The 21,418-nt window shown below is 36.0% G+C and overlaps 1 protein-coding gene across 1 annotated transcript in view; it reads left to right on the top strand.

Annotated features, from left to right (window-relative positions):
* The first annotated feature begins 288 nt into the window (after positions 1-288).
* The window catches only part of TMPRSS15 (transmembrane serine protease 15), a 51,614-nt gene continuing 30,484 nt past the window's right edge, over positions 289-21,418 (top strand). The window contains exons 1-10 of the mRNA XM_058824669.1: positions 289-433; positions 3,141-3,271; positions 3,660-3,727; positions 4,512-4,553; positions 6,785-6,921; positions 8,656-8,700; positions 9,716-9,753; positions 11,902-12,007; positions 14,239-14,358; positions 19,117-19,225. Coding sequence (XP_058680652.1) covers positions 289-433; positions 3,141-3,271; positions 3,660-3,727; positions 4,512-4,553; positions 6,785-6,921; positions 8,656-8,700; positions 9,716-9,753; positions 11,902-12,007; positions 14,239-14,358; positions 19,117-19,225 — 941 coding nt within the window. The remainder of the gene's footprint in view (positions 434-3,140; positions 3,272-3,659; positions 3,728-4,511; positions 4,554-6,784; positions 6,922-8,655; positions 8,701-9,715; positions 9,754-11,901; positions 12,008-14,238; positions 14,359-19,116; positions 19,226-21,418) is intronic.

The following is a 21,418-nucleotide window of genomic DNA, read 5'->3' as shown; positions in this document are numbered from 1 at the left end:
TAGTGCCAATCCAGTGACCTACCTTACATTTCTGTGGGTCTGCTTGTGTTTTATCTGAGACAAGTGTCTTCAGTGCTTCCCCTCTGACTGGATTTCTTTTCTTCTTATTTGCATATCCTGTGCATGATTATGACTGCTCAGAATGTTGTAAAAACCTGTGTCAGTGAAGTTTTATGATGTAATTAATTTACAAGCAACTCCTATAAATATCTCTTTGTGTGGATTATTACTTTCCTTCTCAAGCTGTGTCCTTTCAGGCCTTAATTCACACAAGTTTTTGAGACAGAAATGAAGCTGAAAAAACCATCTGATGAGAAATATATTTCTCCTAGTAGCTATGAGATTTTCTTTGCTTCTCTGCTTGCAATTTTTGTGTGTGTTTGTGTTGGACTGATTGTACTTTCTTGGTTATCTATCCAGGAGTTGGAACGAGGTAAGTGGCCAACCTATAGCTACAGACTTCTAGGAATTCCTTAGACTTTGAAGACATTGCTCTTAAAATTGTAGGGGGTTTTTTGTTTGTTTGTTTTGTTGTTGGGGTTTTTTTGTTTGTTTTCGTTTTTTTTGATTTTTTGGTTTTTTATTTCATGTTATGTTTTTAATGCTGGGGGCAGGGGAAGTGGTGTTTTAGGGTTACTGTGTTTTCCTCCCCTGAAAAATGATGTGAACAAAATAGGGGGAAACACCAAGCTCTATAATCATACTCTGAAGATATATAAAATAATTTTCATGGTATAGGCTTTGGAAAAGATTCCTAAGATGCTATCCAAGCCATAAAGCTTGGATTATTCCCCCATATTCTTCAACTAGTGAAGGTAATATGGAAAACAGAGAAATTTTTTTGAATCAGAATACAAATAATCCACTGAAAGGCTAATAATCTCCTAAAGTTTGTGGGGCCCATCCCTTGGAATATATTAATTTTTTTATTTAAAAAATATTTTTAAGTCATTTATTGGTATGAGAGAGTTCCTGCATCCGTCAGTTTATTTGCCCCATGTAAAGTCACTCTTAGTCTTTATTCAGTGCTCTGAATGTAATGGAAGAAGTCCATTACTGATACTCAAAGCAAACTAAATTAAAATATCAATATATATATTGATATATATATATTGAAATATATTTATTATATTTTTATATATATTATATATATTGATATATATGATAGATAGATAGATAGATAGATAGATAGATAGATAGATAGATATAATGTTTCATGATTTTTAAATGGAATTAAAATTTTGGTTAAGAAATCATGTGTATATAAGTGAAAGGGCCACATCTGGAGGACTGCATTCAGTTCAGGGCTCCAAAACATGTGAGGGATATGGAGCTACTAGAGAGAGTCTCAAAGTGATTTTTGTTGCTGAAGAAATATTGTGCTACATTGCTGATTTATTAATCAAAAACCCACACTATTTCATTCTGATGGCTAAATTTTCATGAAGACTAAACTTTCTGTAAGACATTTGTTAAATGTCAACCAAAAACATTATGTCAAAATATCATGCTTGTTCCTTCAGTTGCCATTGGTTTTGTTTCCAGATTTTAAAAACTGCACCAACTTTCTTACCTTCTTACCAGAATGTTATCACACTCCAATAAAATAAAAAGGTGTATTATTGAATCTAGAGACAGGCTTTTATTTAATGACTTTGTTTTTAGAAGAAAAATAGGAAAATATTTTAAAAAATATGATTAGAACATATTTTTAATTGTAGTTGATATATAATTTTGAAAGGCTTTTGCTATTCAGAAACATTTTTAAACAGATTTTCAATTGTTTTAAAGACCAGCTTTCAAAGAAGATCAAAGCAGTCTGCTATTATTAGTTGATATTCACTTGGTGTCACTATGCTATGCCTTCCATAATAAACTGTTCATTGTAGTATTTATTGCTTATCTGCTGTTATGATTCAGTTATTAAATTTATTAGAAATGCCTCTGCCCAAATTAAAATGCAAATGAGGCCGTATGCCAAAGTCAATAGTGTGGGTTTTATCTAACAGTAAATAAGTATGAGATAAAAAGGAAGAAATAGGAAAGAGGGGCTTGGGAGGGGAGAGTAAGATGGAGAAAGATTAAGTAGAAAATATCAACTCCATGGATCCTGATGGCATCTTGTTGATCTTCTTGGTGGTGAGGGTTTCTTGAAAAACACAGAATCCAGTGGATTAATGTTCATTTGGGCCAGGTGGGAATGCCCAGGTTCCTGTTAGGGGGTGTCCTCAGGGAGGAGAGGGCTTTGGTGGTCACAGCCTCTTTATGCTGTTTTGCCATAATGGGCAAAACTTCTTTATAACAATGTTTAAGCCATGAACGATAATATTTTCGTCTCTGACATCTGCTTTTGTCTTAAAACTTGCTTTGATGTTAATGCCTTCAAACACAACCTAAAATACCACTGGTACTGCAGCCAGTAAGAAAAAGGCATTTCCTATCAATCAACTTTAATTCAGATATTTTCTGAGAGTTTCCAGTATGTTACGCAATGAAGAAATAATTTTTTAATGTATAATGAATTCCTTTATGTATACCTCATGTCCTGTAGCATATTAAAATCAAGATTAAGTTTGCAGCAAGGATCAGTTGTCTAATTTCTTTATAAATTCTCCCAGAATTTCATGTATGTATTGGTGAAAAAGGTCAGGTCAAAAATAATTTCACTATTCTGACACTGGATGTTTCCAGTGCTGTCATTGAAACCAGCATATGCATATAAAAAAGGGCAAAAATACATAAAATGTGAGGCAATAATTCATAATATTTTTTTATCCAGAACATACAAAATACTCATAATTCCCTATTTGCCTTCTCATTTATCTCTGTCCCTTGTGTTGGACAGAACTGGGCATATCATTGTATCCTTTATGCACTCAGTGTTGCAGGAAAACAGCATCTAAAACAAAACTGAAAGTAATGAGAGCTAAGGGCAAATAGAATTCATAAAAATATGATTACCAATACAACTGTTGTAAACATTGAAAAGTCTTTTTTTCTAGGCAGAACATCTCTGATCAAAAAGCAGTAAAAAAAAACCTAGAAATCATTGTATTGATGATCTGTGTGAAATAAAATCTAATGTAATATTTTTCATTTATTTCTATATAATTAAAACACCTTTTTTTTTCATTATCTAGTTGAAGCAGAGGAGATTACTCATAGCTATATGGGAATATTAAAAATAGTCTCTGGCACATCTTTCACTTCAACCTTACAAAACAGTTCCTCAGCTGATTTCAAAGTCCTTGCCTTTGATGTCGAAAAATTGGTAAGAACCTATCAGGTTGTGGTTTATTCAAGACTATTTGTAGGTACATTAATTTCTTACCATTAACTGCTGTTGATATTTTTTCTTTCCAAAAAAGGGTTATTTCAGGTCCTAAGCCTGGTCAGAACCCAATATATTCCTTATTTGAGAAAATCAGTGAATCATCAAAGAAATACTTTGTTTTTGTAGTATAGAAAAAATTATTTAGTGCTGAAACCATGATTATGGTTTGAGAATGTGTGTATATTCAATTATTATTACTTTATTATTAATATTTAATTATTATTATTTTTATTAATATATTATTATTTATTATTATAATATTATGATATAGTTTGGGGGGGTTTTCTATTATTGTATTGGTTCAAGATTCCTGTTTCTCATATAGGTACAAAATATCTTTCACGAAAGTGATCTGAAACACAAGTTTGAGAGATGTGAAATCTCCCAGTTCAGGTAGGTACAGCTTAATTTAACTTTGAAAATAAATGTCAAAAGTCCTTACTTAGATATTTCTCTCAGAAGTATTTACCTTGATTATCAAGACATCCTTGGGAACCTCCTATATTATGCCTTTCACATCTTACATCTTCCAATGTGCTCGGTTTGACACCAGTCACCAGTCTCCTTGGGTGAAATTCCCTCTCAAGCAGTCCCTGCCTCGACCAAACCAGTAAGGCTGAGCCCTAACGCCCACTCAGAAAAATTCCATATTTCAAAAAACTGCTGAATTTTTTTTTTTGCCAAGGTGCTGTTTGCAGGGATGCTGATCCTTGCCATCTAGAACAAATTTCAGGTTAGAGATCTCCTGGCCGAAGCCTGGAGGCTCAGGCACTGATATGTCCCTATGATCCACTTAATTCACATTCCTTAGGGCTTTAACAAGTAAGACTGTCACTTGACACCAGGAAACGCTGCAGCTTCTGTGTCCTAAAGATTCCATAAATTTGGTACACTGAGATCTGCTTCATTTAGTGAAGCTCATTTTCAATATTCTGAGGTGTAGGTTGTCCTACTGAAGACCTGCTGACAAAAGTTATACAGCCAGGTCTGTGCTGTTAATTCCTTCTTCACTACTCTTAATAAGGTTCTGATTTAGCAAAACACCTGTAACACTGTTTCTCATTATTACACAATTCCAGGATGTGTTCCCATCGTGTCCAAAACATTCTAATCCCAATGGGAACCATGTGGTGTTGGTTGTGGTTTTTCTTTTTTATTGTTTTTCTTTTTTCTACAGGAGGTCAGAAGATGATCATGACAGATTGACATCAGAGACCAGGTAATTGTATATGACAAAGTTTACTTAAAATATAGGCAAGAGACAATGATACTAGTAATTTAGACAGTTCTTCTGTGGACTGTGAATAGATTAAAAAAAAAAAAAAAGCCAAAACCCAAACATTTTTATAATTTAGATAAGGCCCTCTAAAGAGGATGAAATTTCAAGACATCTTTTCTCTTAAAACTTCCTTTAGGATTAGATTTTAAAAAGGTGATAGTCTCTGGGACTGTCGATTTAGAAAGAAAAATGGAAGAGTGAGAGAGGTAAGAAACTATCTAGAAAGGAAAAGATATAGGTTTGTGAGGTTTTACATGAGTTTGCTCATGTAAAACTTGTTAAACTGAGGTCAGATCTCATGTCACTACCAGCAACTCAAGTTTTAAATCAAGAGAAGTCTAATGACACACTGTGAAAGGCAAGAACAAACCAGAGGATAAAAGATTGACTCTAGCAGAACTGAAGAACCCTGGGAAATGAATGGTATAACTTGCTGTCTCATAGGTGAACCCAGAAAATTAAAGTACACATTACATGAAAACAGATCAATAGTTTTGTGCTACCACATGTTCTTGCGATATCAGTGTAAGTAGATAAAGTTGATAAATATGTAGAGGAGATTTGTTTATTTGAATGATTGTCCTTGAAAAAAAAACCACAAACAAGATATTGGGATATTATCTGACCATGAATATCAATAAGTAATGGGAAGCAGATTAATATTGGAGCAATCTTGACTGGAATAGTGAGGACATAACCCTATTAGCTAGAAAGCAGAGTATGATCACTTCATGAAGGATTATATAACATAAAGGGAATGAACTGCACAGCAGCAGCAACACTTCCAAAGTGCTGTCCTTGTAGGTAGATCCACTCAGGAAATTTGGGTTCTGCACAAAGAAAGGGACTCTTCTCATCAAAATCTGGGCATCAAACATGGAGACATCTCTGAGGGGTTTGTTCAAGGCTGCCTTTGTAAGTGCTGGGTTTTTAGTTTTCTCATCTGGTCAATTTAGATACCTTTTAGGAGGAGACCAATTATGCCAAAGAACAGCTTATTTCTTTCTATCAACCAAAATGGGAATCTTGATATCTGCACTGTAAATATCTGTGTTGGCAGAACTCATCCCACCACTGTATCTTGACACAGCAATCATAGAAATTGCAGAAAATCTGCTGGGTTTGAACCTTGGATCTTGTTTTTAATACAACAGTAAGGATCTGTTTTAACTTCTCCATCTAATGACTTTGTCTCAGACTTTACTTTCTTTTCATTTAAAAAGTGTTTACCCCTTCAGGCAATCTGCTTGGCATTTCACCCTTGAAACGCTGCTGCTGAGTCACAAGGAGAGCAATAAAAACTTTTGTTTGCTCAGCATGGCCTGGAGGTTATCAGAAATAAGCAAGAAGGAGAGCTTTTCTGCATATTGCAAACTACAAACTATGCTCAGCAAAATGACAAATCACAGGATTAATCACTCCTTACAAAGAGCACTACTGAGTCAGTTGCAAGTGGGTAGTTTAAGAGTAAAAAAGTTTACACCTAAATTTAAGTAAAGGAGAAAATGTTTATCTTTGGCAAGTGTCATACTTCAACATTATCTTACTCTAGCTGCAAATATAAAACTTCATAATAGTGTCTAGAAAGGATGGAGAGAACAAACAAAACACTCTGGATAAAAGTCATAGAAGTTAAATGCAGTTTAACCACAATTTCTAAATATCTCTGTTTTCAGCCATCATTGTTTCCTTTTGAGAATCCAGGCAATCACAGAGCAGATCTGCAAAAATGCAGCATCCACAGATTTTCTTTATAAAAATGGTCACTTTGTATTATATTTTGCCATATTATACAATTTTAGTAATACTTCCAGGTTCACCTTCAATATTTTAGGGCTAAGACTAACAGACCTGTTGAACAACAGTAAAGCTATTTCTTTAGTTTTCAGCTCTATTGCAGCAATTGAAATGAATGTTGTCTTGTAGGGTTTTTTTCTGATAGTGAGAGTAAGAGTAGATAAAGAAAAAACAAAGTTTCTTCCAAGATTCAAACTGGCCTGATGATTAAGAGATATTTCTTTATATCATCTTTGCCAGCCAATATTTAAAAATCAATCTGCCTTGGCCATTGGAACCAGAGTTAGAATGAAATATTGTCTAGATGATGTTGCATAGCAGATTTTTTTCATCAGTTTGAATAACTAATTAATTTCTCTGTTTTGTATTGCTAGTGTGGTTGTGATCCTCACCCTTTATTTTACCCAGATGGCAACAGTTGAGAAAATAAAAAATGAGCTGGTTTTGGGTGTCACTGCAAATAACCCTACCGAGACTTTGAAAATTGATGTGAACAGCATAGAAATCACAGGTAATATTAGAAAGTTGGTTTTTTTGAGGTTTTTATTTCTTTTTTTGTGTTTGCATTTTTGTTGTTTTTTCGGGTATTTTTTGGTTTTAATTCTAAAAATGCCTCAGAACTACAGGTAGCAGGAAGGAAAGTTTTGTCTCCCAGACAGTAATTGGATTGTTACTTTTCCAACATTCCATAACTTTCAGTAGCAGCTTAAAGAAGAATTTACAACCTTTTCTACTAGAAAGTATGACCAGCATTGTGTACATTCCCTAAGGAGGGAGTAAAGGGCAAGGTAGCGTTTTCCCATTGAAAACCACTCAATTTCACTTCTTATGAAGCATAATATTTGTAATTTTTATCCCTCTAATTAAAGCAATTAAGCCCCAACCATGTTGTTTCATATGTAAATACAGTTACAATTTTATTCTGCTAAAGAATGAGAGAAGGGCTCAGAGTGGCAGTGAGTAAATACTCATTTGCTGAAAAATATGTCCTGTAGGAAAACAAACTGCTTTGGGAGCAGTGCACCCAGTGAACAGGCTCCATATTCCTGTAGAGCCTAGGTAAATGTAAGTGGTGGAGAAAGGAACAGGGCTTTGAGGACTAGGTAGCTTTAAATTCTGCAAATATACAGATATTTTATGTAAGTACTAGAAAATATATCAAAGTCTAAATGGCAGCCCTTCAAGATCAGTGAGAATCCTTTTTTTTTTTTTTACCTGAATAAACCTTCAAAACAGCCCTTCACTGAGGATGACGTTAAAAAACAATCTGAATTCTTTGAAGCAGAAGTTGGTAAGCTGACATTTGAAGACCTGCTGGAGTTACCACTAAGTAAAAACTGAGGAGTGGCAATCTGCTGTGCCATGTCTCTTAATCTATACTAAAAGCTGCATTTTTTGCTAAGGACTTCAAGTATTCAAAGGCTAAATTCAGAGTCTGGGCATATTTAGTTCTCTTTACTGCTTGTTTATTACAAATTACCACACAACACTGTGGAAATTGATTGCTCATTACACTTCAGAAATGCCACAAAAAAAATAATTAAGAGCCTCTTAAAAGGTTCATCCACTGATGAACTTTGAAGTAGTCAAACTTTTATTGCTGTGGTTCATTGAAATGCCTCTTTTCATGTGAGAAATCACCTGTCCATTCTACCAGGAGTGCTTCAATGAAATAATTGTAACTAATTAACAATCACAATCATATGAGGCACTTTTGAATGGTGTATTTCAATATGTTCTGCTAGAGTCATTCCTATTTCAGAGAGGGAGAGAGCTGTCACACAGGCATGACTTGCTTGAAGTGAGTTTTCACAGTGATTAAAAGTAACTTTCTTTCTTGTAAACTATCCCAGGTTAATTTTAACTCACTTAACTCTTCTAAATACTGTTCTCTAAGACACAGGCGCCCTGCAAGTCTCCATAGAGTAAAAAGCCTTGAGAGAGATTTCCCAGGTGAAGACATTATGTGTGCAATACAATCAGTAGGGATTGAGGACTAAAAGGAACTGCAGTGGCTTTGAAACCTCATAACTCCAACTCATTTTTGGGATATTTCTTCCTTGGTAACATCATGGAGTTTGAGAAAAGATTGGGAGCAGGATGAGGCAAAAGGAGGGAAGCAGGACACTGACAGTGATTCAATGAGAAATAGTCATGGCTGATTTCTTTTTAATCTTTATTTCTGTCATCTAAAACTAGACTCTGTGCTATAAAGGAAGCTTATAATGAACTTGTTTTCTTCCAGTAGCTGCTGAAAATCCTACTACAACGACACCTTTAACCTCATCAGGTCAGTATCTTTCTCAAAGCAGGCACTAATTTTTGTTACCAATACAAGATGAAGGAAAACAAGAATTGCTGTTCAGCTCACCTAACTTAGTACATCTGCACTGGTTGCAGCTGGGGCTTGACTGCCAGGGTCCATTCAGTGCTAATTAACTTCTTTCACCATTTCTGACTATTTGAGAAAGCACTGAGTGATCTGTAGTCTGTACAAAATCTGTAGGAGCTTAATTAGAGTATCAAACCAAAGGCTGAGTCTCCATTAACCAGCTGAGCTGCAAGCTGAAGATTTTGTAGATTTGGGGAGGTAGATCAGGGTGGGGAGTCCTGCTCTCATGTTGTGGTTATTGATTTACTAAGCAATGTTGAGAGACAGACTTTCTTCCACTATCCCTGGAAGTTTTACATAGATAAGACACGAAGCAGACAAATTTAGTCTCACAAAGCTGCCAAAAGTCAGCAAGAGAGATAAACAATACAGTAAGTGCTTTATAGCACTGGGTGCAGATAGTCACACACAAACTGGATTCAAATTATCACACACAAACTCTCCAGGGCACAGGGTACCAGAGCAGAAGGTAAACAACTGCCCCTATAAGTATAGGAGACAAGTATTTATTGATATTCTAATTACAGCCGCAGTGATGAAAGAGTTACTGTTAGTCTGGTTACGGGCCTTCCAAGGTGTATAGTCCAAAGTGTGCAAGTACTGTGTCTATTCCCAAAGATACAGTTTAAACTGCTAACATTCAGGTTTATCCCTATCTGTCCCTTCCTCTGGCATGTTATCTTAATGCTCCCCTGCTCCTAAGTTCAATGTTGCTAATCATCCTCAAGCAAAATTTGGAGACTGGGGGAGGTTCCTAAGCAAAGGGAAAGGGAGTTGAGAATTGTCAGCACCCAAGGTTGGAATGCCAACAATATTCCTGATGTGAATTTCTTCTCCCTTGGCCTTGGGTCTGCTTTAGGTCATTTTTGTATTTTTGTTAATATTTCCTGCTTCCTTATTCTTTATGTTTCAGTCCAAATGTCACAATATACCCACATTTTACCATACCAGGTACATTTACACCTGCTGGATGAAGGGTTATAGCTCTGCTGACCCTAAAATCATCCTTTGCCATCTCAACCTGTAACTTTAGTGAAATTTTCTAGTAATTGTGCTTATATCACTGCTGCTTCTGTCATCCTCCTGTGTTTTCCTTTTTGCTGTCAACTTGTGCATGCACTTTTGGGAACATCTGTAGCAACCACAATTTTTCAGCAGTTTTCAAGATGCAGCTCCCTGATAACTGTTTTCTTAGAACTGTTTGCTCCTGCATGCATGTATGTTTTATGTCTTGGAATGTTTAATTCCTTCTAAATTGGTTATCCTGTAGTAAATGTATAGACAGATATGTTGGTATAAATATATATATATATGTATATGCACACACATATATATATTATATAATATTAGATTATATATTATATAATATAAATATAATATATATAACATATATAATATTATATATTTTATATATATATAAATATATATGTATATATATATATATCTTTTGAAGTTATTGAAACACTTGGGTTTCACATATATATATGTGTGTGTGTGTGTATCTCTTTGAAAACCTGTGATAGTATGAATTAAGCTTTTTTTTCTCTGCAGTAGCTGTGAGAATAGTCCATCTATTCACTGCTCTTCTCTCTCTCTGCCAAAGAAATTGTGTCCCTAAATTTGCTGACACAAAATGCACTGTAAACAGAATGGCCCAGTTCAGCTTAACAGTATTTGCTAAATAAGCAAGTTTTGATCAAAAATTGGTGGGAAATCCTCCTGCAAGTTTGTGCACTAGGTCTGGGAGAGCAGGAATACTTAACAAAAGTCATTTGGTGATGGCCAGTGATCAGCAGCTTCTGGCCACAAAACTGATGGGTGACAAACTAAGAGAAATCCTTACTGCATCTTCTACTTTATTCCTTCTGGCCCTTAATCTTATAAACAGGTACAGGATCCAGTACCTGCAGTGACTTGGGAATTGTTTTCAGTCAAAGACATCATTATCCTACTCACATATTTGAGTCTTAATTTAGAAAGTAGAAATAGTAAACAGAGATGCTAAAGCAAATTCAGAGAGGAAAAGAAAAAAGACTGTTTGGGAGCTGGAAATGCCAGGTGCATCCTCAATGAAGTGGAACTTCTGTTGGAGCAATCACACATACACATTCCATTTTTCCAGAATGTTTTGCAGTTTACAATCACTGATACATATCTGCTTATTTACCCAGGCATTTGTTCATGGGTAAATATGTACACACACACACACACACACACACACACACACACACACACACACATATATACACCTCTGTATGTAAATAGACAAACACTAGGTAGGTTGGAAGCTCCTAATTTATTTGTAGAGCAATTTTATTTGTCAGAAAATGTACATTTCCCTTTTAGTACTAATGTTGAAGTTGTCATAACTTTTCTTGTTTCAACGGATCCCACGAGTTTCATTACAAGTTCCCTGACACCAACTCCGGGTCAGAACTTTTACAGGGGAAGAAAAGAAAGAATTGCTCCTTGTCGCAGACATTTTTTCATTAAAATCTTTTCTTTCAGATTTGTCTATCTTCTGGGGAGCTGAAGCCCCAGAAAGAGAATGTAAACAATGATTGTCAACTGCTGTAGAATGCAATAAGATGCACTTGTGATTGGTTCATGTTCTATGTTTTTAATTAAGGGCCAATCATAAGAGCAAGCTGGGGACAGAGTCCCTAGACACAGAACTTTATTATTGATTTCCTTTCTATTCTATTCTTAGCTTAGCAAGCCTCTGCAACTTCTCTCCTTATTCTATTTAGTATAGTTATAATGTATTATATAGCATATATCAATAAATCCAACCTTCTGATCAAGAAACAAGATTCTCATCCTTCTCTCACCCCAGTGACCTCCTCAAGTCACAGTAATAGCTCCTCTTTTAGTGGGGGGAAGGGGGAAGGAGGAAAGGAATCTTTAGTTTCAATAACACTTGGATTTCACATAATTTTTTCTTATGTTTATTGTGACACTGGAGCTTCAGGACCAAGCCACTCAAGCTGGCACTACCTGGAGTGTGGGGAGCATTTTTTTCTTTTTTTTTTTTTTTCTTTAATATCTGCAATAATGCAGCTATAAAAGCAGATTGGTTGCTGCTTAATTCTGCCCAAGCAACAACAGAGGCGCTCCCAGAGAGCAAGAAGTAGAGTTCTAACCTTGGGTTGTGTTTGTCCAGGTTCAGGACAGCTCACCACAAGCAAGCCCTCAACAACTGTGAGTGAGTAACTCTGTGTGTGTGGAGGATATGCAGGGAAGGGGCAAGGAGTAGAATTCTAACTTTGGGTTGTGCTTGTCCAGGTTCAGGACAGCTGAGGGGTTCAGGAGCAGGGAGGAGGCAAGGAGTAGAGTTCTAACCTTGGGTTTTGTTTGTCCAGGTTCAGGACAGTTCACCACAAGCAAACCCTCAACAACAATGGGTGAGTAACTCTGTGTGTGTGGAGGGGCAGGGCAGCAACAAGAAGTAGAGTTCTAACCTTGGGTTTTGTTTGTCCAGGTTCAGGACAGTTCACCACAAGCAAGCCCTCAACAACAATGGGTGAGTAACTCTGTGTGTGTGGAGGAGCAGGGAGGTTCCACAGAGCAATCTGAAACTGCAAAATTGCACTGCTTATGTGCAGACTCTTCCTCACAGGATTCAATCCTTGTATTCCATTCCTGAAAATTCAGGATATGCAGGTTTGCCTTAGACCAAGGAGACCTCTTCAAGGAGAAGGGACTTCTAAGACTGTACATGCTACAAAAAATGCTGGATATGTTATGCATGTTGATGCACACATTGGCACTAATAGTAACTGTTCTTTTTTTAAAATTCATATTCTTTCTTTTTACTTTTATGAGGAAAATAAAATAAGCAAACTGATAGCAAAGTGTGACTTCCAATGGACAGAAAGCTGAAGATGTTTGAGTCTTTGAAAACATTCTCCAGCCTTCTTATATAGTGAAATATATATGATTTCTGCAAACAGTCTAATGTGTTCAAGTCTTATGTGTTTACTGCCCTTATTTAATTGAATGTAACACTTACAGCACAATTTAGGGTAATTTGCAATTTAAAAGAGAAGTCATAATGTTTAAGCAGGAAAAAATGATTTCTTTCAATCCAGGAGGTGGCAGTGCTGTTTAGTTTTCTGAGTTGAATAAACCAAGGATTTATCAGGTTGTGTGTAAACAATGATTTCTTTCCTGATGGGTTTGTGCAAAATCTCTTCCTGGGTTATTGGCTGGAATTTTTGCTCTGGATCTAGAATGCTCAGTTTTGTCTCTGCTCATCTGCGGAGATTCATTCACTGGCCCTGTGTCACCTCCAACATTTTACTGGAGTATGTTTGGTTCATTTTAATTTCCAGTTGGATGCAAAATGGTAAATCTTGTGGCTTTGTGACATTTGCATTGCCAACACTGAGAATGTTTTGTAAAGCACTTTGAGGTGCTGCAATACATCCACACCAATGGCAGTCCGGGACACACAGTAAAATGTCATACTTAATCTGATTACAGAACTAACAGCTCTATAAAAAAATGAAAAAGATGAAATTTTACAGATTACTATTCTTCCTTCTTGCATCAGAAATGTTGATCTTTTTCGTAAGCATTTATTGAAGTAGAGACAAGGAACTGTGTGAATAGTTCTATAGAATTTAATGCAATTTTAACAATTTTCAAATCAGTAGTTCTCCAAAGCTTAGTTTAGCTGCATGTTTCTGTTCACTTTAATAGGACCTACTTCAATTCTAAAGATATCTAGGACCAAAACCCTCTAAAGACTAAGAGTTTGTTTGCAGTAGATGAACATTTATGCTCTAGAAAAAGACTATTAGTAGGACCTACAATTTCAAGGATCTGCCCATTTATTCTTCTAACAGAAATTTGCTCTTAACTTACACATTTAATTTGTAAATCTGAACAGAATATGGTTTCTGATAATCCTGGTGCTTAAGAATCTAAAGGCTCTTTTTTTTAGGATATACTGGTTAAAAAATCTGATTTCTTAGCATGATGAGGTGCAACAGTGTGATGTGTTAAAGCTGAAGAAATCAATTAATTCTATTTACCTAAATCCAGAGATTATTCACTGTTATTTAAACCAAAGTACAATTTTCTCACATTATATGAACACAAGAAATTGGAAAATGTTATTCATTATATTTCACAAAGTAGTTTATTTGTGTAAAGGGAAAAAAAAAGGAATTCACAGACATTTTCTTCCAGCCTTGCTTCAAGCTTCGTTTCAAAACATATTTCACTTCTGAGAACTCTCTCCATTCTCTGCCAAATTTATCTTTTTAGTATGTGATATTTCATTCCAGGCTTCTAAAAATGCAGTTTTGTAAAACACAATAGAGTGGTTGATTTGATTTGTGGTAAAGCAAGCAGAGGTAAGTCAATTTTCCTTTGTAGTGAGACTGCATTACTGTTGTGCTGTTATTGCTCTCATCCTTATTATTCCAGCTGAGTGTTTGCCACCTGCTGAACTCTGTGCTGATGGTGCAACCTGCATTAGTGAAGAATTCTTTTGTGATGGAGTCTTGAACTGCCCAGATGGTTCAGATGAATCTGAAAAAAGATGTGGTAAGAATGTGAACTCCTGTGAATCATTCTTTTTACACATGCTTAACACTGTCAGTTGTTTGCAAATAGTTCATGGGCAATAAACTGCACAGGGAAGTCCAAATCAATTCTATTAAACATAATAATGAGTAATTTTTATAATATTTATCTTCCAAGAGGAAAAATGTTCTGTAAAATTCTTGCTAATGAAGCATATATGCTTAATAAATAATGAATATTAGAGTCTTTCTGTTTTAATATAAAGTTATAGGTGACCATGTTCTCAGGGGTCTGAGGATGAGGGAAGAGATGAGGATCTGACTCCAGGTTTCAGAAGGCTTGATTTATTATTTTATGATCTATATGTTAAAACTAAACTAAAAGAATAGAAGAAAGGATTTCATCAGAAGGCTAGCTTGGAATAGAAAAGAAAGAGTGATAACAAAAGCTTGTGTTTCGGACAGAGTCCGAGCCAGCTGGGCTGTGATTGGCCCTTAATTAGAAAGTCCAACATGAGACCAATCTCAGATGCACCTGTTGCATTCCACAGCAGCAGACAACCATTGTTTACATTTTGTTGCTGAGGCCTCTCAGCTTCTCAGGAGGAAAAATCCTAATGAAATGATTTTTCAGAAAATATCATAGCTACAGTTATACATTTTTTGCTTACTGTAGAAATATTACTAACATAAATATTATGTAAATTACAAAATAATACGCAAATTTAATGTGAAGATTTGCCTCAGTGATATGAAATAGTGTTCAGAGCAGATGACATGTACAGGTCCCATTCAACCTCAGCCACTCTGTGATTCTATGAAATTACAGACCTGAAACCCCACTGGAATTTAACAAAAAGAGCGTTTATCCTGTGGTGCCAGTCAGATTATTTGCTTTTGTATTATCTTTGACTACTGTGCCCATTTCTGGGCCACTCACTACAAGAATGACATGGAGGGACTGGAGAGGAAGAGTAAAAAAATTGGAGAATAATCCATATGAGGAGCTGGGAGGCCTCAGCCTGGAGAAAAGGCAGCTCAGGGATCAGTTTCTCATACCATACAACTCTCTGAGAGGAGGATGGAGCCAGGTGCAGTTCAGGCTCTTCTCCCAGGTAACCAGTGACAGGACAAGAGGAAATGGCCCCAAGCTGTGCCAGTTGGACATCAGGGTGAATTTCTTCACAGAGATGGTTGTCTAGCATTGGAATGGGCTGCCCAGGGAGGTGGTGGAGTCACCATCCTTGGAGGTGTTTGGGAAAGGACTGGACATGGTCTGGCAGACAAGGTGGTGATCCAGCAAAGGCTGAATTCGATGACCTTGGAGGTCTTTCCTAACCTAAATTATTCTACTCTATGAGTCCATGTGACTTCCTGGTTTCCCCAACAAACTGTTTGTACCAAGGAATTGACTGCAGTGCTCCTTACCCAACTGCTCTGCAGTTTTGTTGGGAGGTGCGTGGGTTAATGCTGCCTGCATTGCTCTCCACAGCCTCAGCTCTCAGTTAAAACTCTGTTGTATTTCAAATAGAACATTGCAAATGTTTTAGGAGAAATGGGAGCAATTAACACTCCCTAAGTGGTTTTTCTTGGCTTGTTTGTTTGTTGGGTTTGGTTTTTTTAACTATAGAATTTGATGCTAGAAATCTGGAAAGCTTCTTTCCATTCTGCTGTGATAAGAAGAAAACAGTGAGGGCAGTCTGCTTCGAGCTTCCAGAGGCATGTGAAATGCTAGGCTCTAAAAACAAACAAACAACTAAAAGACCAATTATGTTTTTAAAGAATCTCAAAGCTTGATCCTGAAGCTTTGTGACAGGCTGAACTTCTCTGTTATAAGTGCAATTTTCTTCAGAAAAAAAGAAAAGGGAATTGCAGAAAAGAGATTGCAAAATCTTAGCTTCTCAGAAGAGATTCAAGCAACTGAACACCCTTTTTTTTGTTTGTTTTATTGATTAAAATTATCTTGAAAGGTTTCTTTCTGGCTCTGCAATGCAGTGCAGTAACAAAAGGCTTCACAAAAGTACAGCTAGCAATTTCAGTGAAAGGGTCTCTAGAGAAATGTGAAGTCTGAGCAGCAGCCACTAATGATGACTGGCATTGCTGTAAAGCAGCCACGCAGGGGTACAGAAAGGGAGACTGGAGGCTGATCCCAGGAGGGGTTTCTGCAGACTCTTTGCAGTTATTATATGACTAGACTATAATTTTTTGTGATTACTCACCTCACAACATCACTGCAGCACTGAGAGAGATTAATCAGAAAGTAATTGACTGGCCTTTGGCAGAGGAAGATGCTGTCAAGTGAAATATGTGGGCTGGATTTGACCAGTTTGGGGAGATTCTCCCCCAAATTCAAGGCTAACAGGCTGAAGTCCTCATAATGTCCCATGGAACAGAATTAAATAGAAGTAGACAGCAGGATACATATTGGGGAAAGAGTAGAAGTGGCTCCTTCAAAGGATATCTCCTGTCTCCTTAGGAGAACAACTGCAGCTTTTCTTTGGGCTCCAGGATGAGGCAAAATGTAATGACTTCCATGCCCATCCATCTTTGACCACAGCTTCTTGCTCCCTGCAAGGAGGAAGCACTGGGAGGTTCTTTAGGGAAAAAGGACCAGTCCCTGCTTCTTCCTGCTCATTCCTGACACATTCCTTAACCATACACCTAAGGACCTGTTTGAATTTACTCACTGTCTCTTAAGAGATAAGGAACAAACAAAATTAAACAATAAGAAGATAAGAACAATCATAATAATAGGGGGCATCTCTTATGAGGAAAGGCTGAGGGAGCTGGACCTGTTCAGCCTCAAGAAGAGACAAGTGAGAAGGAACTTCATCAGTGTCTGTCAGTGCCTGCAGGGTGGGGTCAGAGCAGGGACCAGGCTCTGCTCAGTGGTGCCAGCAATGGGACAAGGGGCAACGGGCAGGAATTGATGCACAGGAAGTTTCACCTGAACATGAGGAAGAAATTCTTCAGTGTGCAGTGACCAAACACTGGAACAAATCACCCAGAGAGGCTGTGGAGTGTCCCTCACTGGAGATATTCCAGAGCCATCTGGACACAATCCTGTCCCAGATGCTCTAGGTTGATCCTGCTTGAGCAGGGAGGTTGGACCCATTGTGGTCCCTTCCAACCTGATCCATTCTGTGATTCCAAGAGAAATGAATGAGCAAACAGTTGTCATTGATTTTATTAGAAAAGTATGCTCATCTTTTTTATTGTTGTCCATCCTATGAGACTCCTTTTAGATCAGATTATGTCTTACTTGTTAACAGGACCACTTTTTCCTAATCTTCATTGATAACAAGCTCAAGAACAATCAGTTCTTCTCACACTGATTTTCTTCTTCTCATTGGTAAGGACAGGAAATATGTGAATGAAAGTGGAGAAAGAAAGTACTTCAATACCAATACCCAGCTCTAATGCTAATATAGAATAATAACTATCATTCATGGACCTTTTCTAAGTATTTAAAATCTTATGTGTTCTGTTTTCCTCTCAAAGATTGCAAAAGGGAATATGTTTCTATTTCAGCTCATGCATTAGGCATGTTGGCAAAGTTCATTCTGCACAGTCTTTATTTATGGTATATGGCTGCATGAAACAAAGCTTGACTTTTATTTTGTGTTTGCTACAGTGACAGGCCAAAAGAATTTTGCACTTATAAAATCAACACACAAGGAGGCCCAATTTATTAATTTATATATAATTTCCCAGAGGAAGACTATGCTCAATAAAATTCCCATTTAATTTTCAATATGTTTGGTTATTCGTAATTTGGACTGTCATTATAGGTATGGTTTCATTTCAGAAATTAATTAAAAGCTTTGTATAATTTCTGATCAGCTGCCTCAAACTGATGAACTTGTCCTTACCTCTGCAGATAATCATGTGTGGTATTGATTTTATCTTTGTGTTAAGCTACTATGATACTTTTTGAAAAACTGAAGAGAAAACATTATTAGACAGATTCTAATATAATGTTCAAGAGATGAGGCAAAACCTTCAGCAGTTCCTCAGTGTCTGCTGATATAAAAATCTCTATATGAATTATCCTTTCCAATCTTGCTGAGGCTTAAAAATACTTTTCCCCCTATTTTTAAGTGAAGAACTTTCATAAAATAGAATACCAACGCCAAGGAAAAAAAATATTGAAAGCCCTTTGAAAAAATAGATGATGATAAATGACATTTACCTCAGCTGAATGAATTCAATAGCTGACAGGAAACTTGGGAGAGCCACTTATCTCTTCAAGTACTCAGTAATATATAAGACAAGGAACCAGGAAGCTTATAAAAGTAGAGATAACAATAGTCAACCATATCCCCTTTTGCTTTTATTCCTGTGATATCAAATTGTCTCTGGTAGTACAAACACAGTTTTCTGATTTAAAGTAGTTGTAGATAAGAACTGGTAAGGCAAGATCCTGCTTTTTTATAAAAGTATAGAGTAAAATGAAAGTATTGGATTAGCTAAATCCGGTTGCTGTTTTTGAATTATTTGGATTGGTTTAGACTAGTTTGGATTAGTTGGATTGTGTCGAATTTAAAAATGAATTTTCTGTACTACTTTTCTTCTCCTATAGTACTTTGAGATCAAACAGTGATAAGAATTAGAAATGGTAATAAATTGATATTGTATTTTATTTTGTCTTCCTATTGTTGCTTACAAAGCAGTTACAAGGTAATCCATGTAAATCAATATCCAGGGTCATCCACATTTGGGCTCTGATTCTGTTTTTCAAATGTCATTCTGACAAATGTTCTTCATTATATCTTTACAGCTGCAGTTTGTGATGGACAATTCATGTTGACTCTCTCCTCTGGGTTTTTTCACTCTATGAATTATCCAAAGCCATATAATGAAAACATTGTTTGCAAATGGATAATAGTGTAAGCCATTTTCCAATAATTTTGTACCTAACATTTTTTTGGATTATGAGGTGATCTTGTTTCCTGCACAATAGTCTTATGTCATTTGCTTTTATTCCCAAATACCTCAGCATAGAAAATATATAATATAATTTTCTCCTTTCTGTTTATGTGACTTTTCTTTAAAAACCTTCATACATGAGCTCCATAACTATATCAACACTTTTTCCACTTACAAAAATTTTTAGGTACAATTTTCAGAAAACTTGTGTGTTATATACATCTAGAGGAACATAAGTGTAAGTTCAAAATAAATCACAGAATTCGAAATAATTGCAAGATTTTTCTTCCCCAAAGGATTATATGAAATAGTAGCCTTCAGATAATGGCTTTATATGATGTAATTCTTTTTTAACATAGTTTTCAAGAATTCCCTTGTCACTTAGGTGTAAAGGGTTTATATGTGAATTAAGAGTATCTGTGTACCCATGTAATTTAGAAGTATCTTTTAGAATTATAAAGTTATTATATTTTATTATTATATTATATTATATTATATTATATTATATTATATTTTTACATAATAGCACCAAATGCCTCTTAAGCGTCAGGAACAAGAAGTAGAATTTTTTTTTTTTATCAAGGATATATACCTACAGATAGGGACAACTCTTTGATTTTGACTCTCTAGGTCCATTTCTTGGGACAGGGAGAAAAAAGATAGCCACACTATATGATAAATCTCATCCAAAAGTACATATCAAAAAAAAAAATTGGATGATCACAAGTTAGACAGTCCTAAAAATCTCTCCTATGACTGCCAATTCAGAAGTTACTGCTTTGAAAGGCAGTCATTCTTATTATGGTTTCATAATAATGGCTGCTCTTTGATTCTGAGAAGTATTAATTTGGCAGATTTCAAAGGAGATTAAGAAATTGCCTTTAAAATTGCAAAAGGTTCGAGCTTCTCATTCCAAAGGCTCCTTTGAAAGTGTTAAGCTTTGATTTTGTTCAGAACTTTCATCTTTACCCTGAAATCTTGGTTTTCCTTCTGTTTAGCACATTTTTTCCTTCTCATCCTCAGTGGTACTGCTCACCAGTAATTACTGACAACACCTGGCTTTAAAATACAGGTGTGTCCCAGGAAAAGAAAACAATTTTTTCCCTTCTGAGTATATCTGCCTTGTTCCTCATTTCATGGCATTGCAGAATTTGAGCTCAGTAAATAAACATGGCCCCAGTACCCTCCTTCCTTCTACACTGTTGGTGTTGCTCCAAGAGCTGCTATAGCTGCAGAAAGCATTGTACTCGGTGGATATCTATACCAGGGATGTAGCTGCTAAAAACATCATTTTGGAAAGAATCATGAGCAATTGCAAATAATACAGTAGAGGTTCTGCAGATATGTGTAATTGCAGGTTGAAAAATGACAAAAAGCAACCACCTGAATTAATTTTCCACTTAACTGCTTTAAGAAATCAAGCCACGCTGAGAGTAAAGCCCTAAGAAATTTAAAGTGGCACTCAAATTTTGTCTTTCTTCCAGAGTTGTTTCCATGAGGGAACTTTTGGGTTTTCCAATAACCTACATTTTTTATTATCCCTATAAAAATGTGTTAGAAGGCAACCTATAATACATCTGAGATTGGATTTGCCTTTGTCTAGAAATATTTCCCCATTACCTTTAGGAAGAGCTTTTTTCATGCCCTTTAACTCTAAATGAAGATCCAACGTCCTCTCCTTAGAGAGCAATATGCTCAATATTTCCCTGAAAGTTTAGCTTCCTGAACCTTCCAACTATATGTTTTACTCTTTTCTAACCAAAGCTGTTTCTTCTATCTGGAGAAATATAAAATTACTACAAGAACAAAAAATTTTAAAAGGCAAAATATCTAAGTATTTATTTCACCTTTTTCTACTTATCATTACTGATAGGCACCAGCAGATTGCTGTTAAAAGATTATTTTCATGGACTCTGAATTTTGAAAAGAAATCCACATAGTGGTAACTAAGCTGGTAATGTTTTAGAATTTTGACTACCATATGTGTCTAGTGCAAAGGAAATGGGAGAACAAATTAAATATAGATTATTCATACAGCATAACTGTAGATTATTCATAGAGCATAACAGTAGCAAAATAAGGCCAAGAATTTTTACGCTTTACTTCAAGTGACTTCTGGTCATTAAACTTTGGGTGTGATGATTTTGATTTGT

This window comes from Ammospiza caudacuta, chromosome 2 (assembly GCF_027887145.1).
Source record: "Ammospiza caudacuta isolate bAmmCau1 chromosome 2, bAmmCau1.pri, whole genome shotgun sequence".
Classification (NCBI taxonomy): Eukaryota; Metazoa; Chordata; class Aves; order Passeriformes; family Passerellidae; genus Ammospiza; species Ammospiza caudacuta.
The sequence above is the reverse complement of the archived record's forward strand: the minus strand, read 5'-3'. Positions and strand labels throughout refer to the sequence as shown.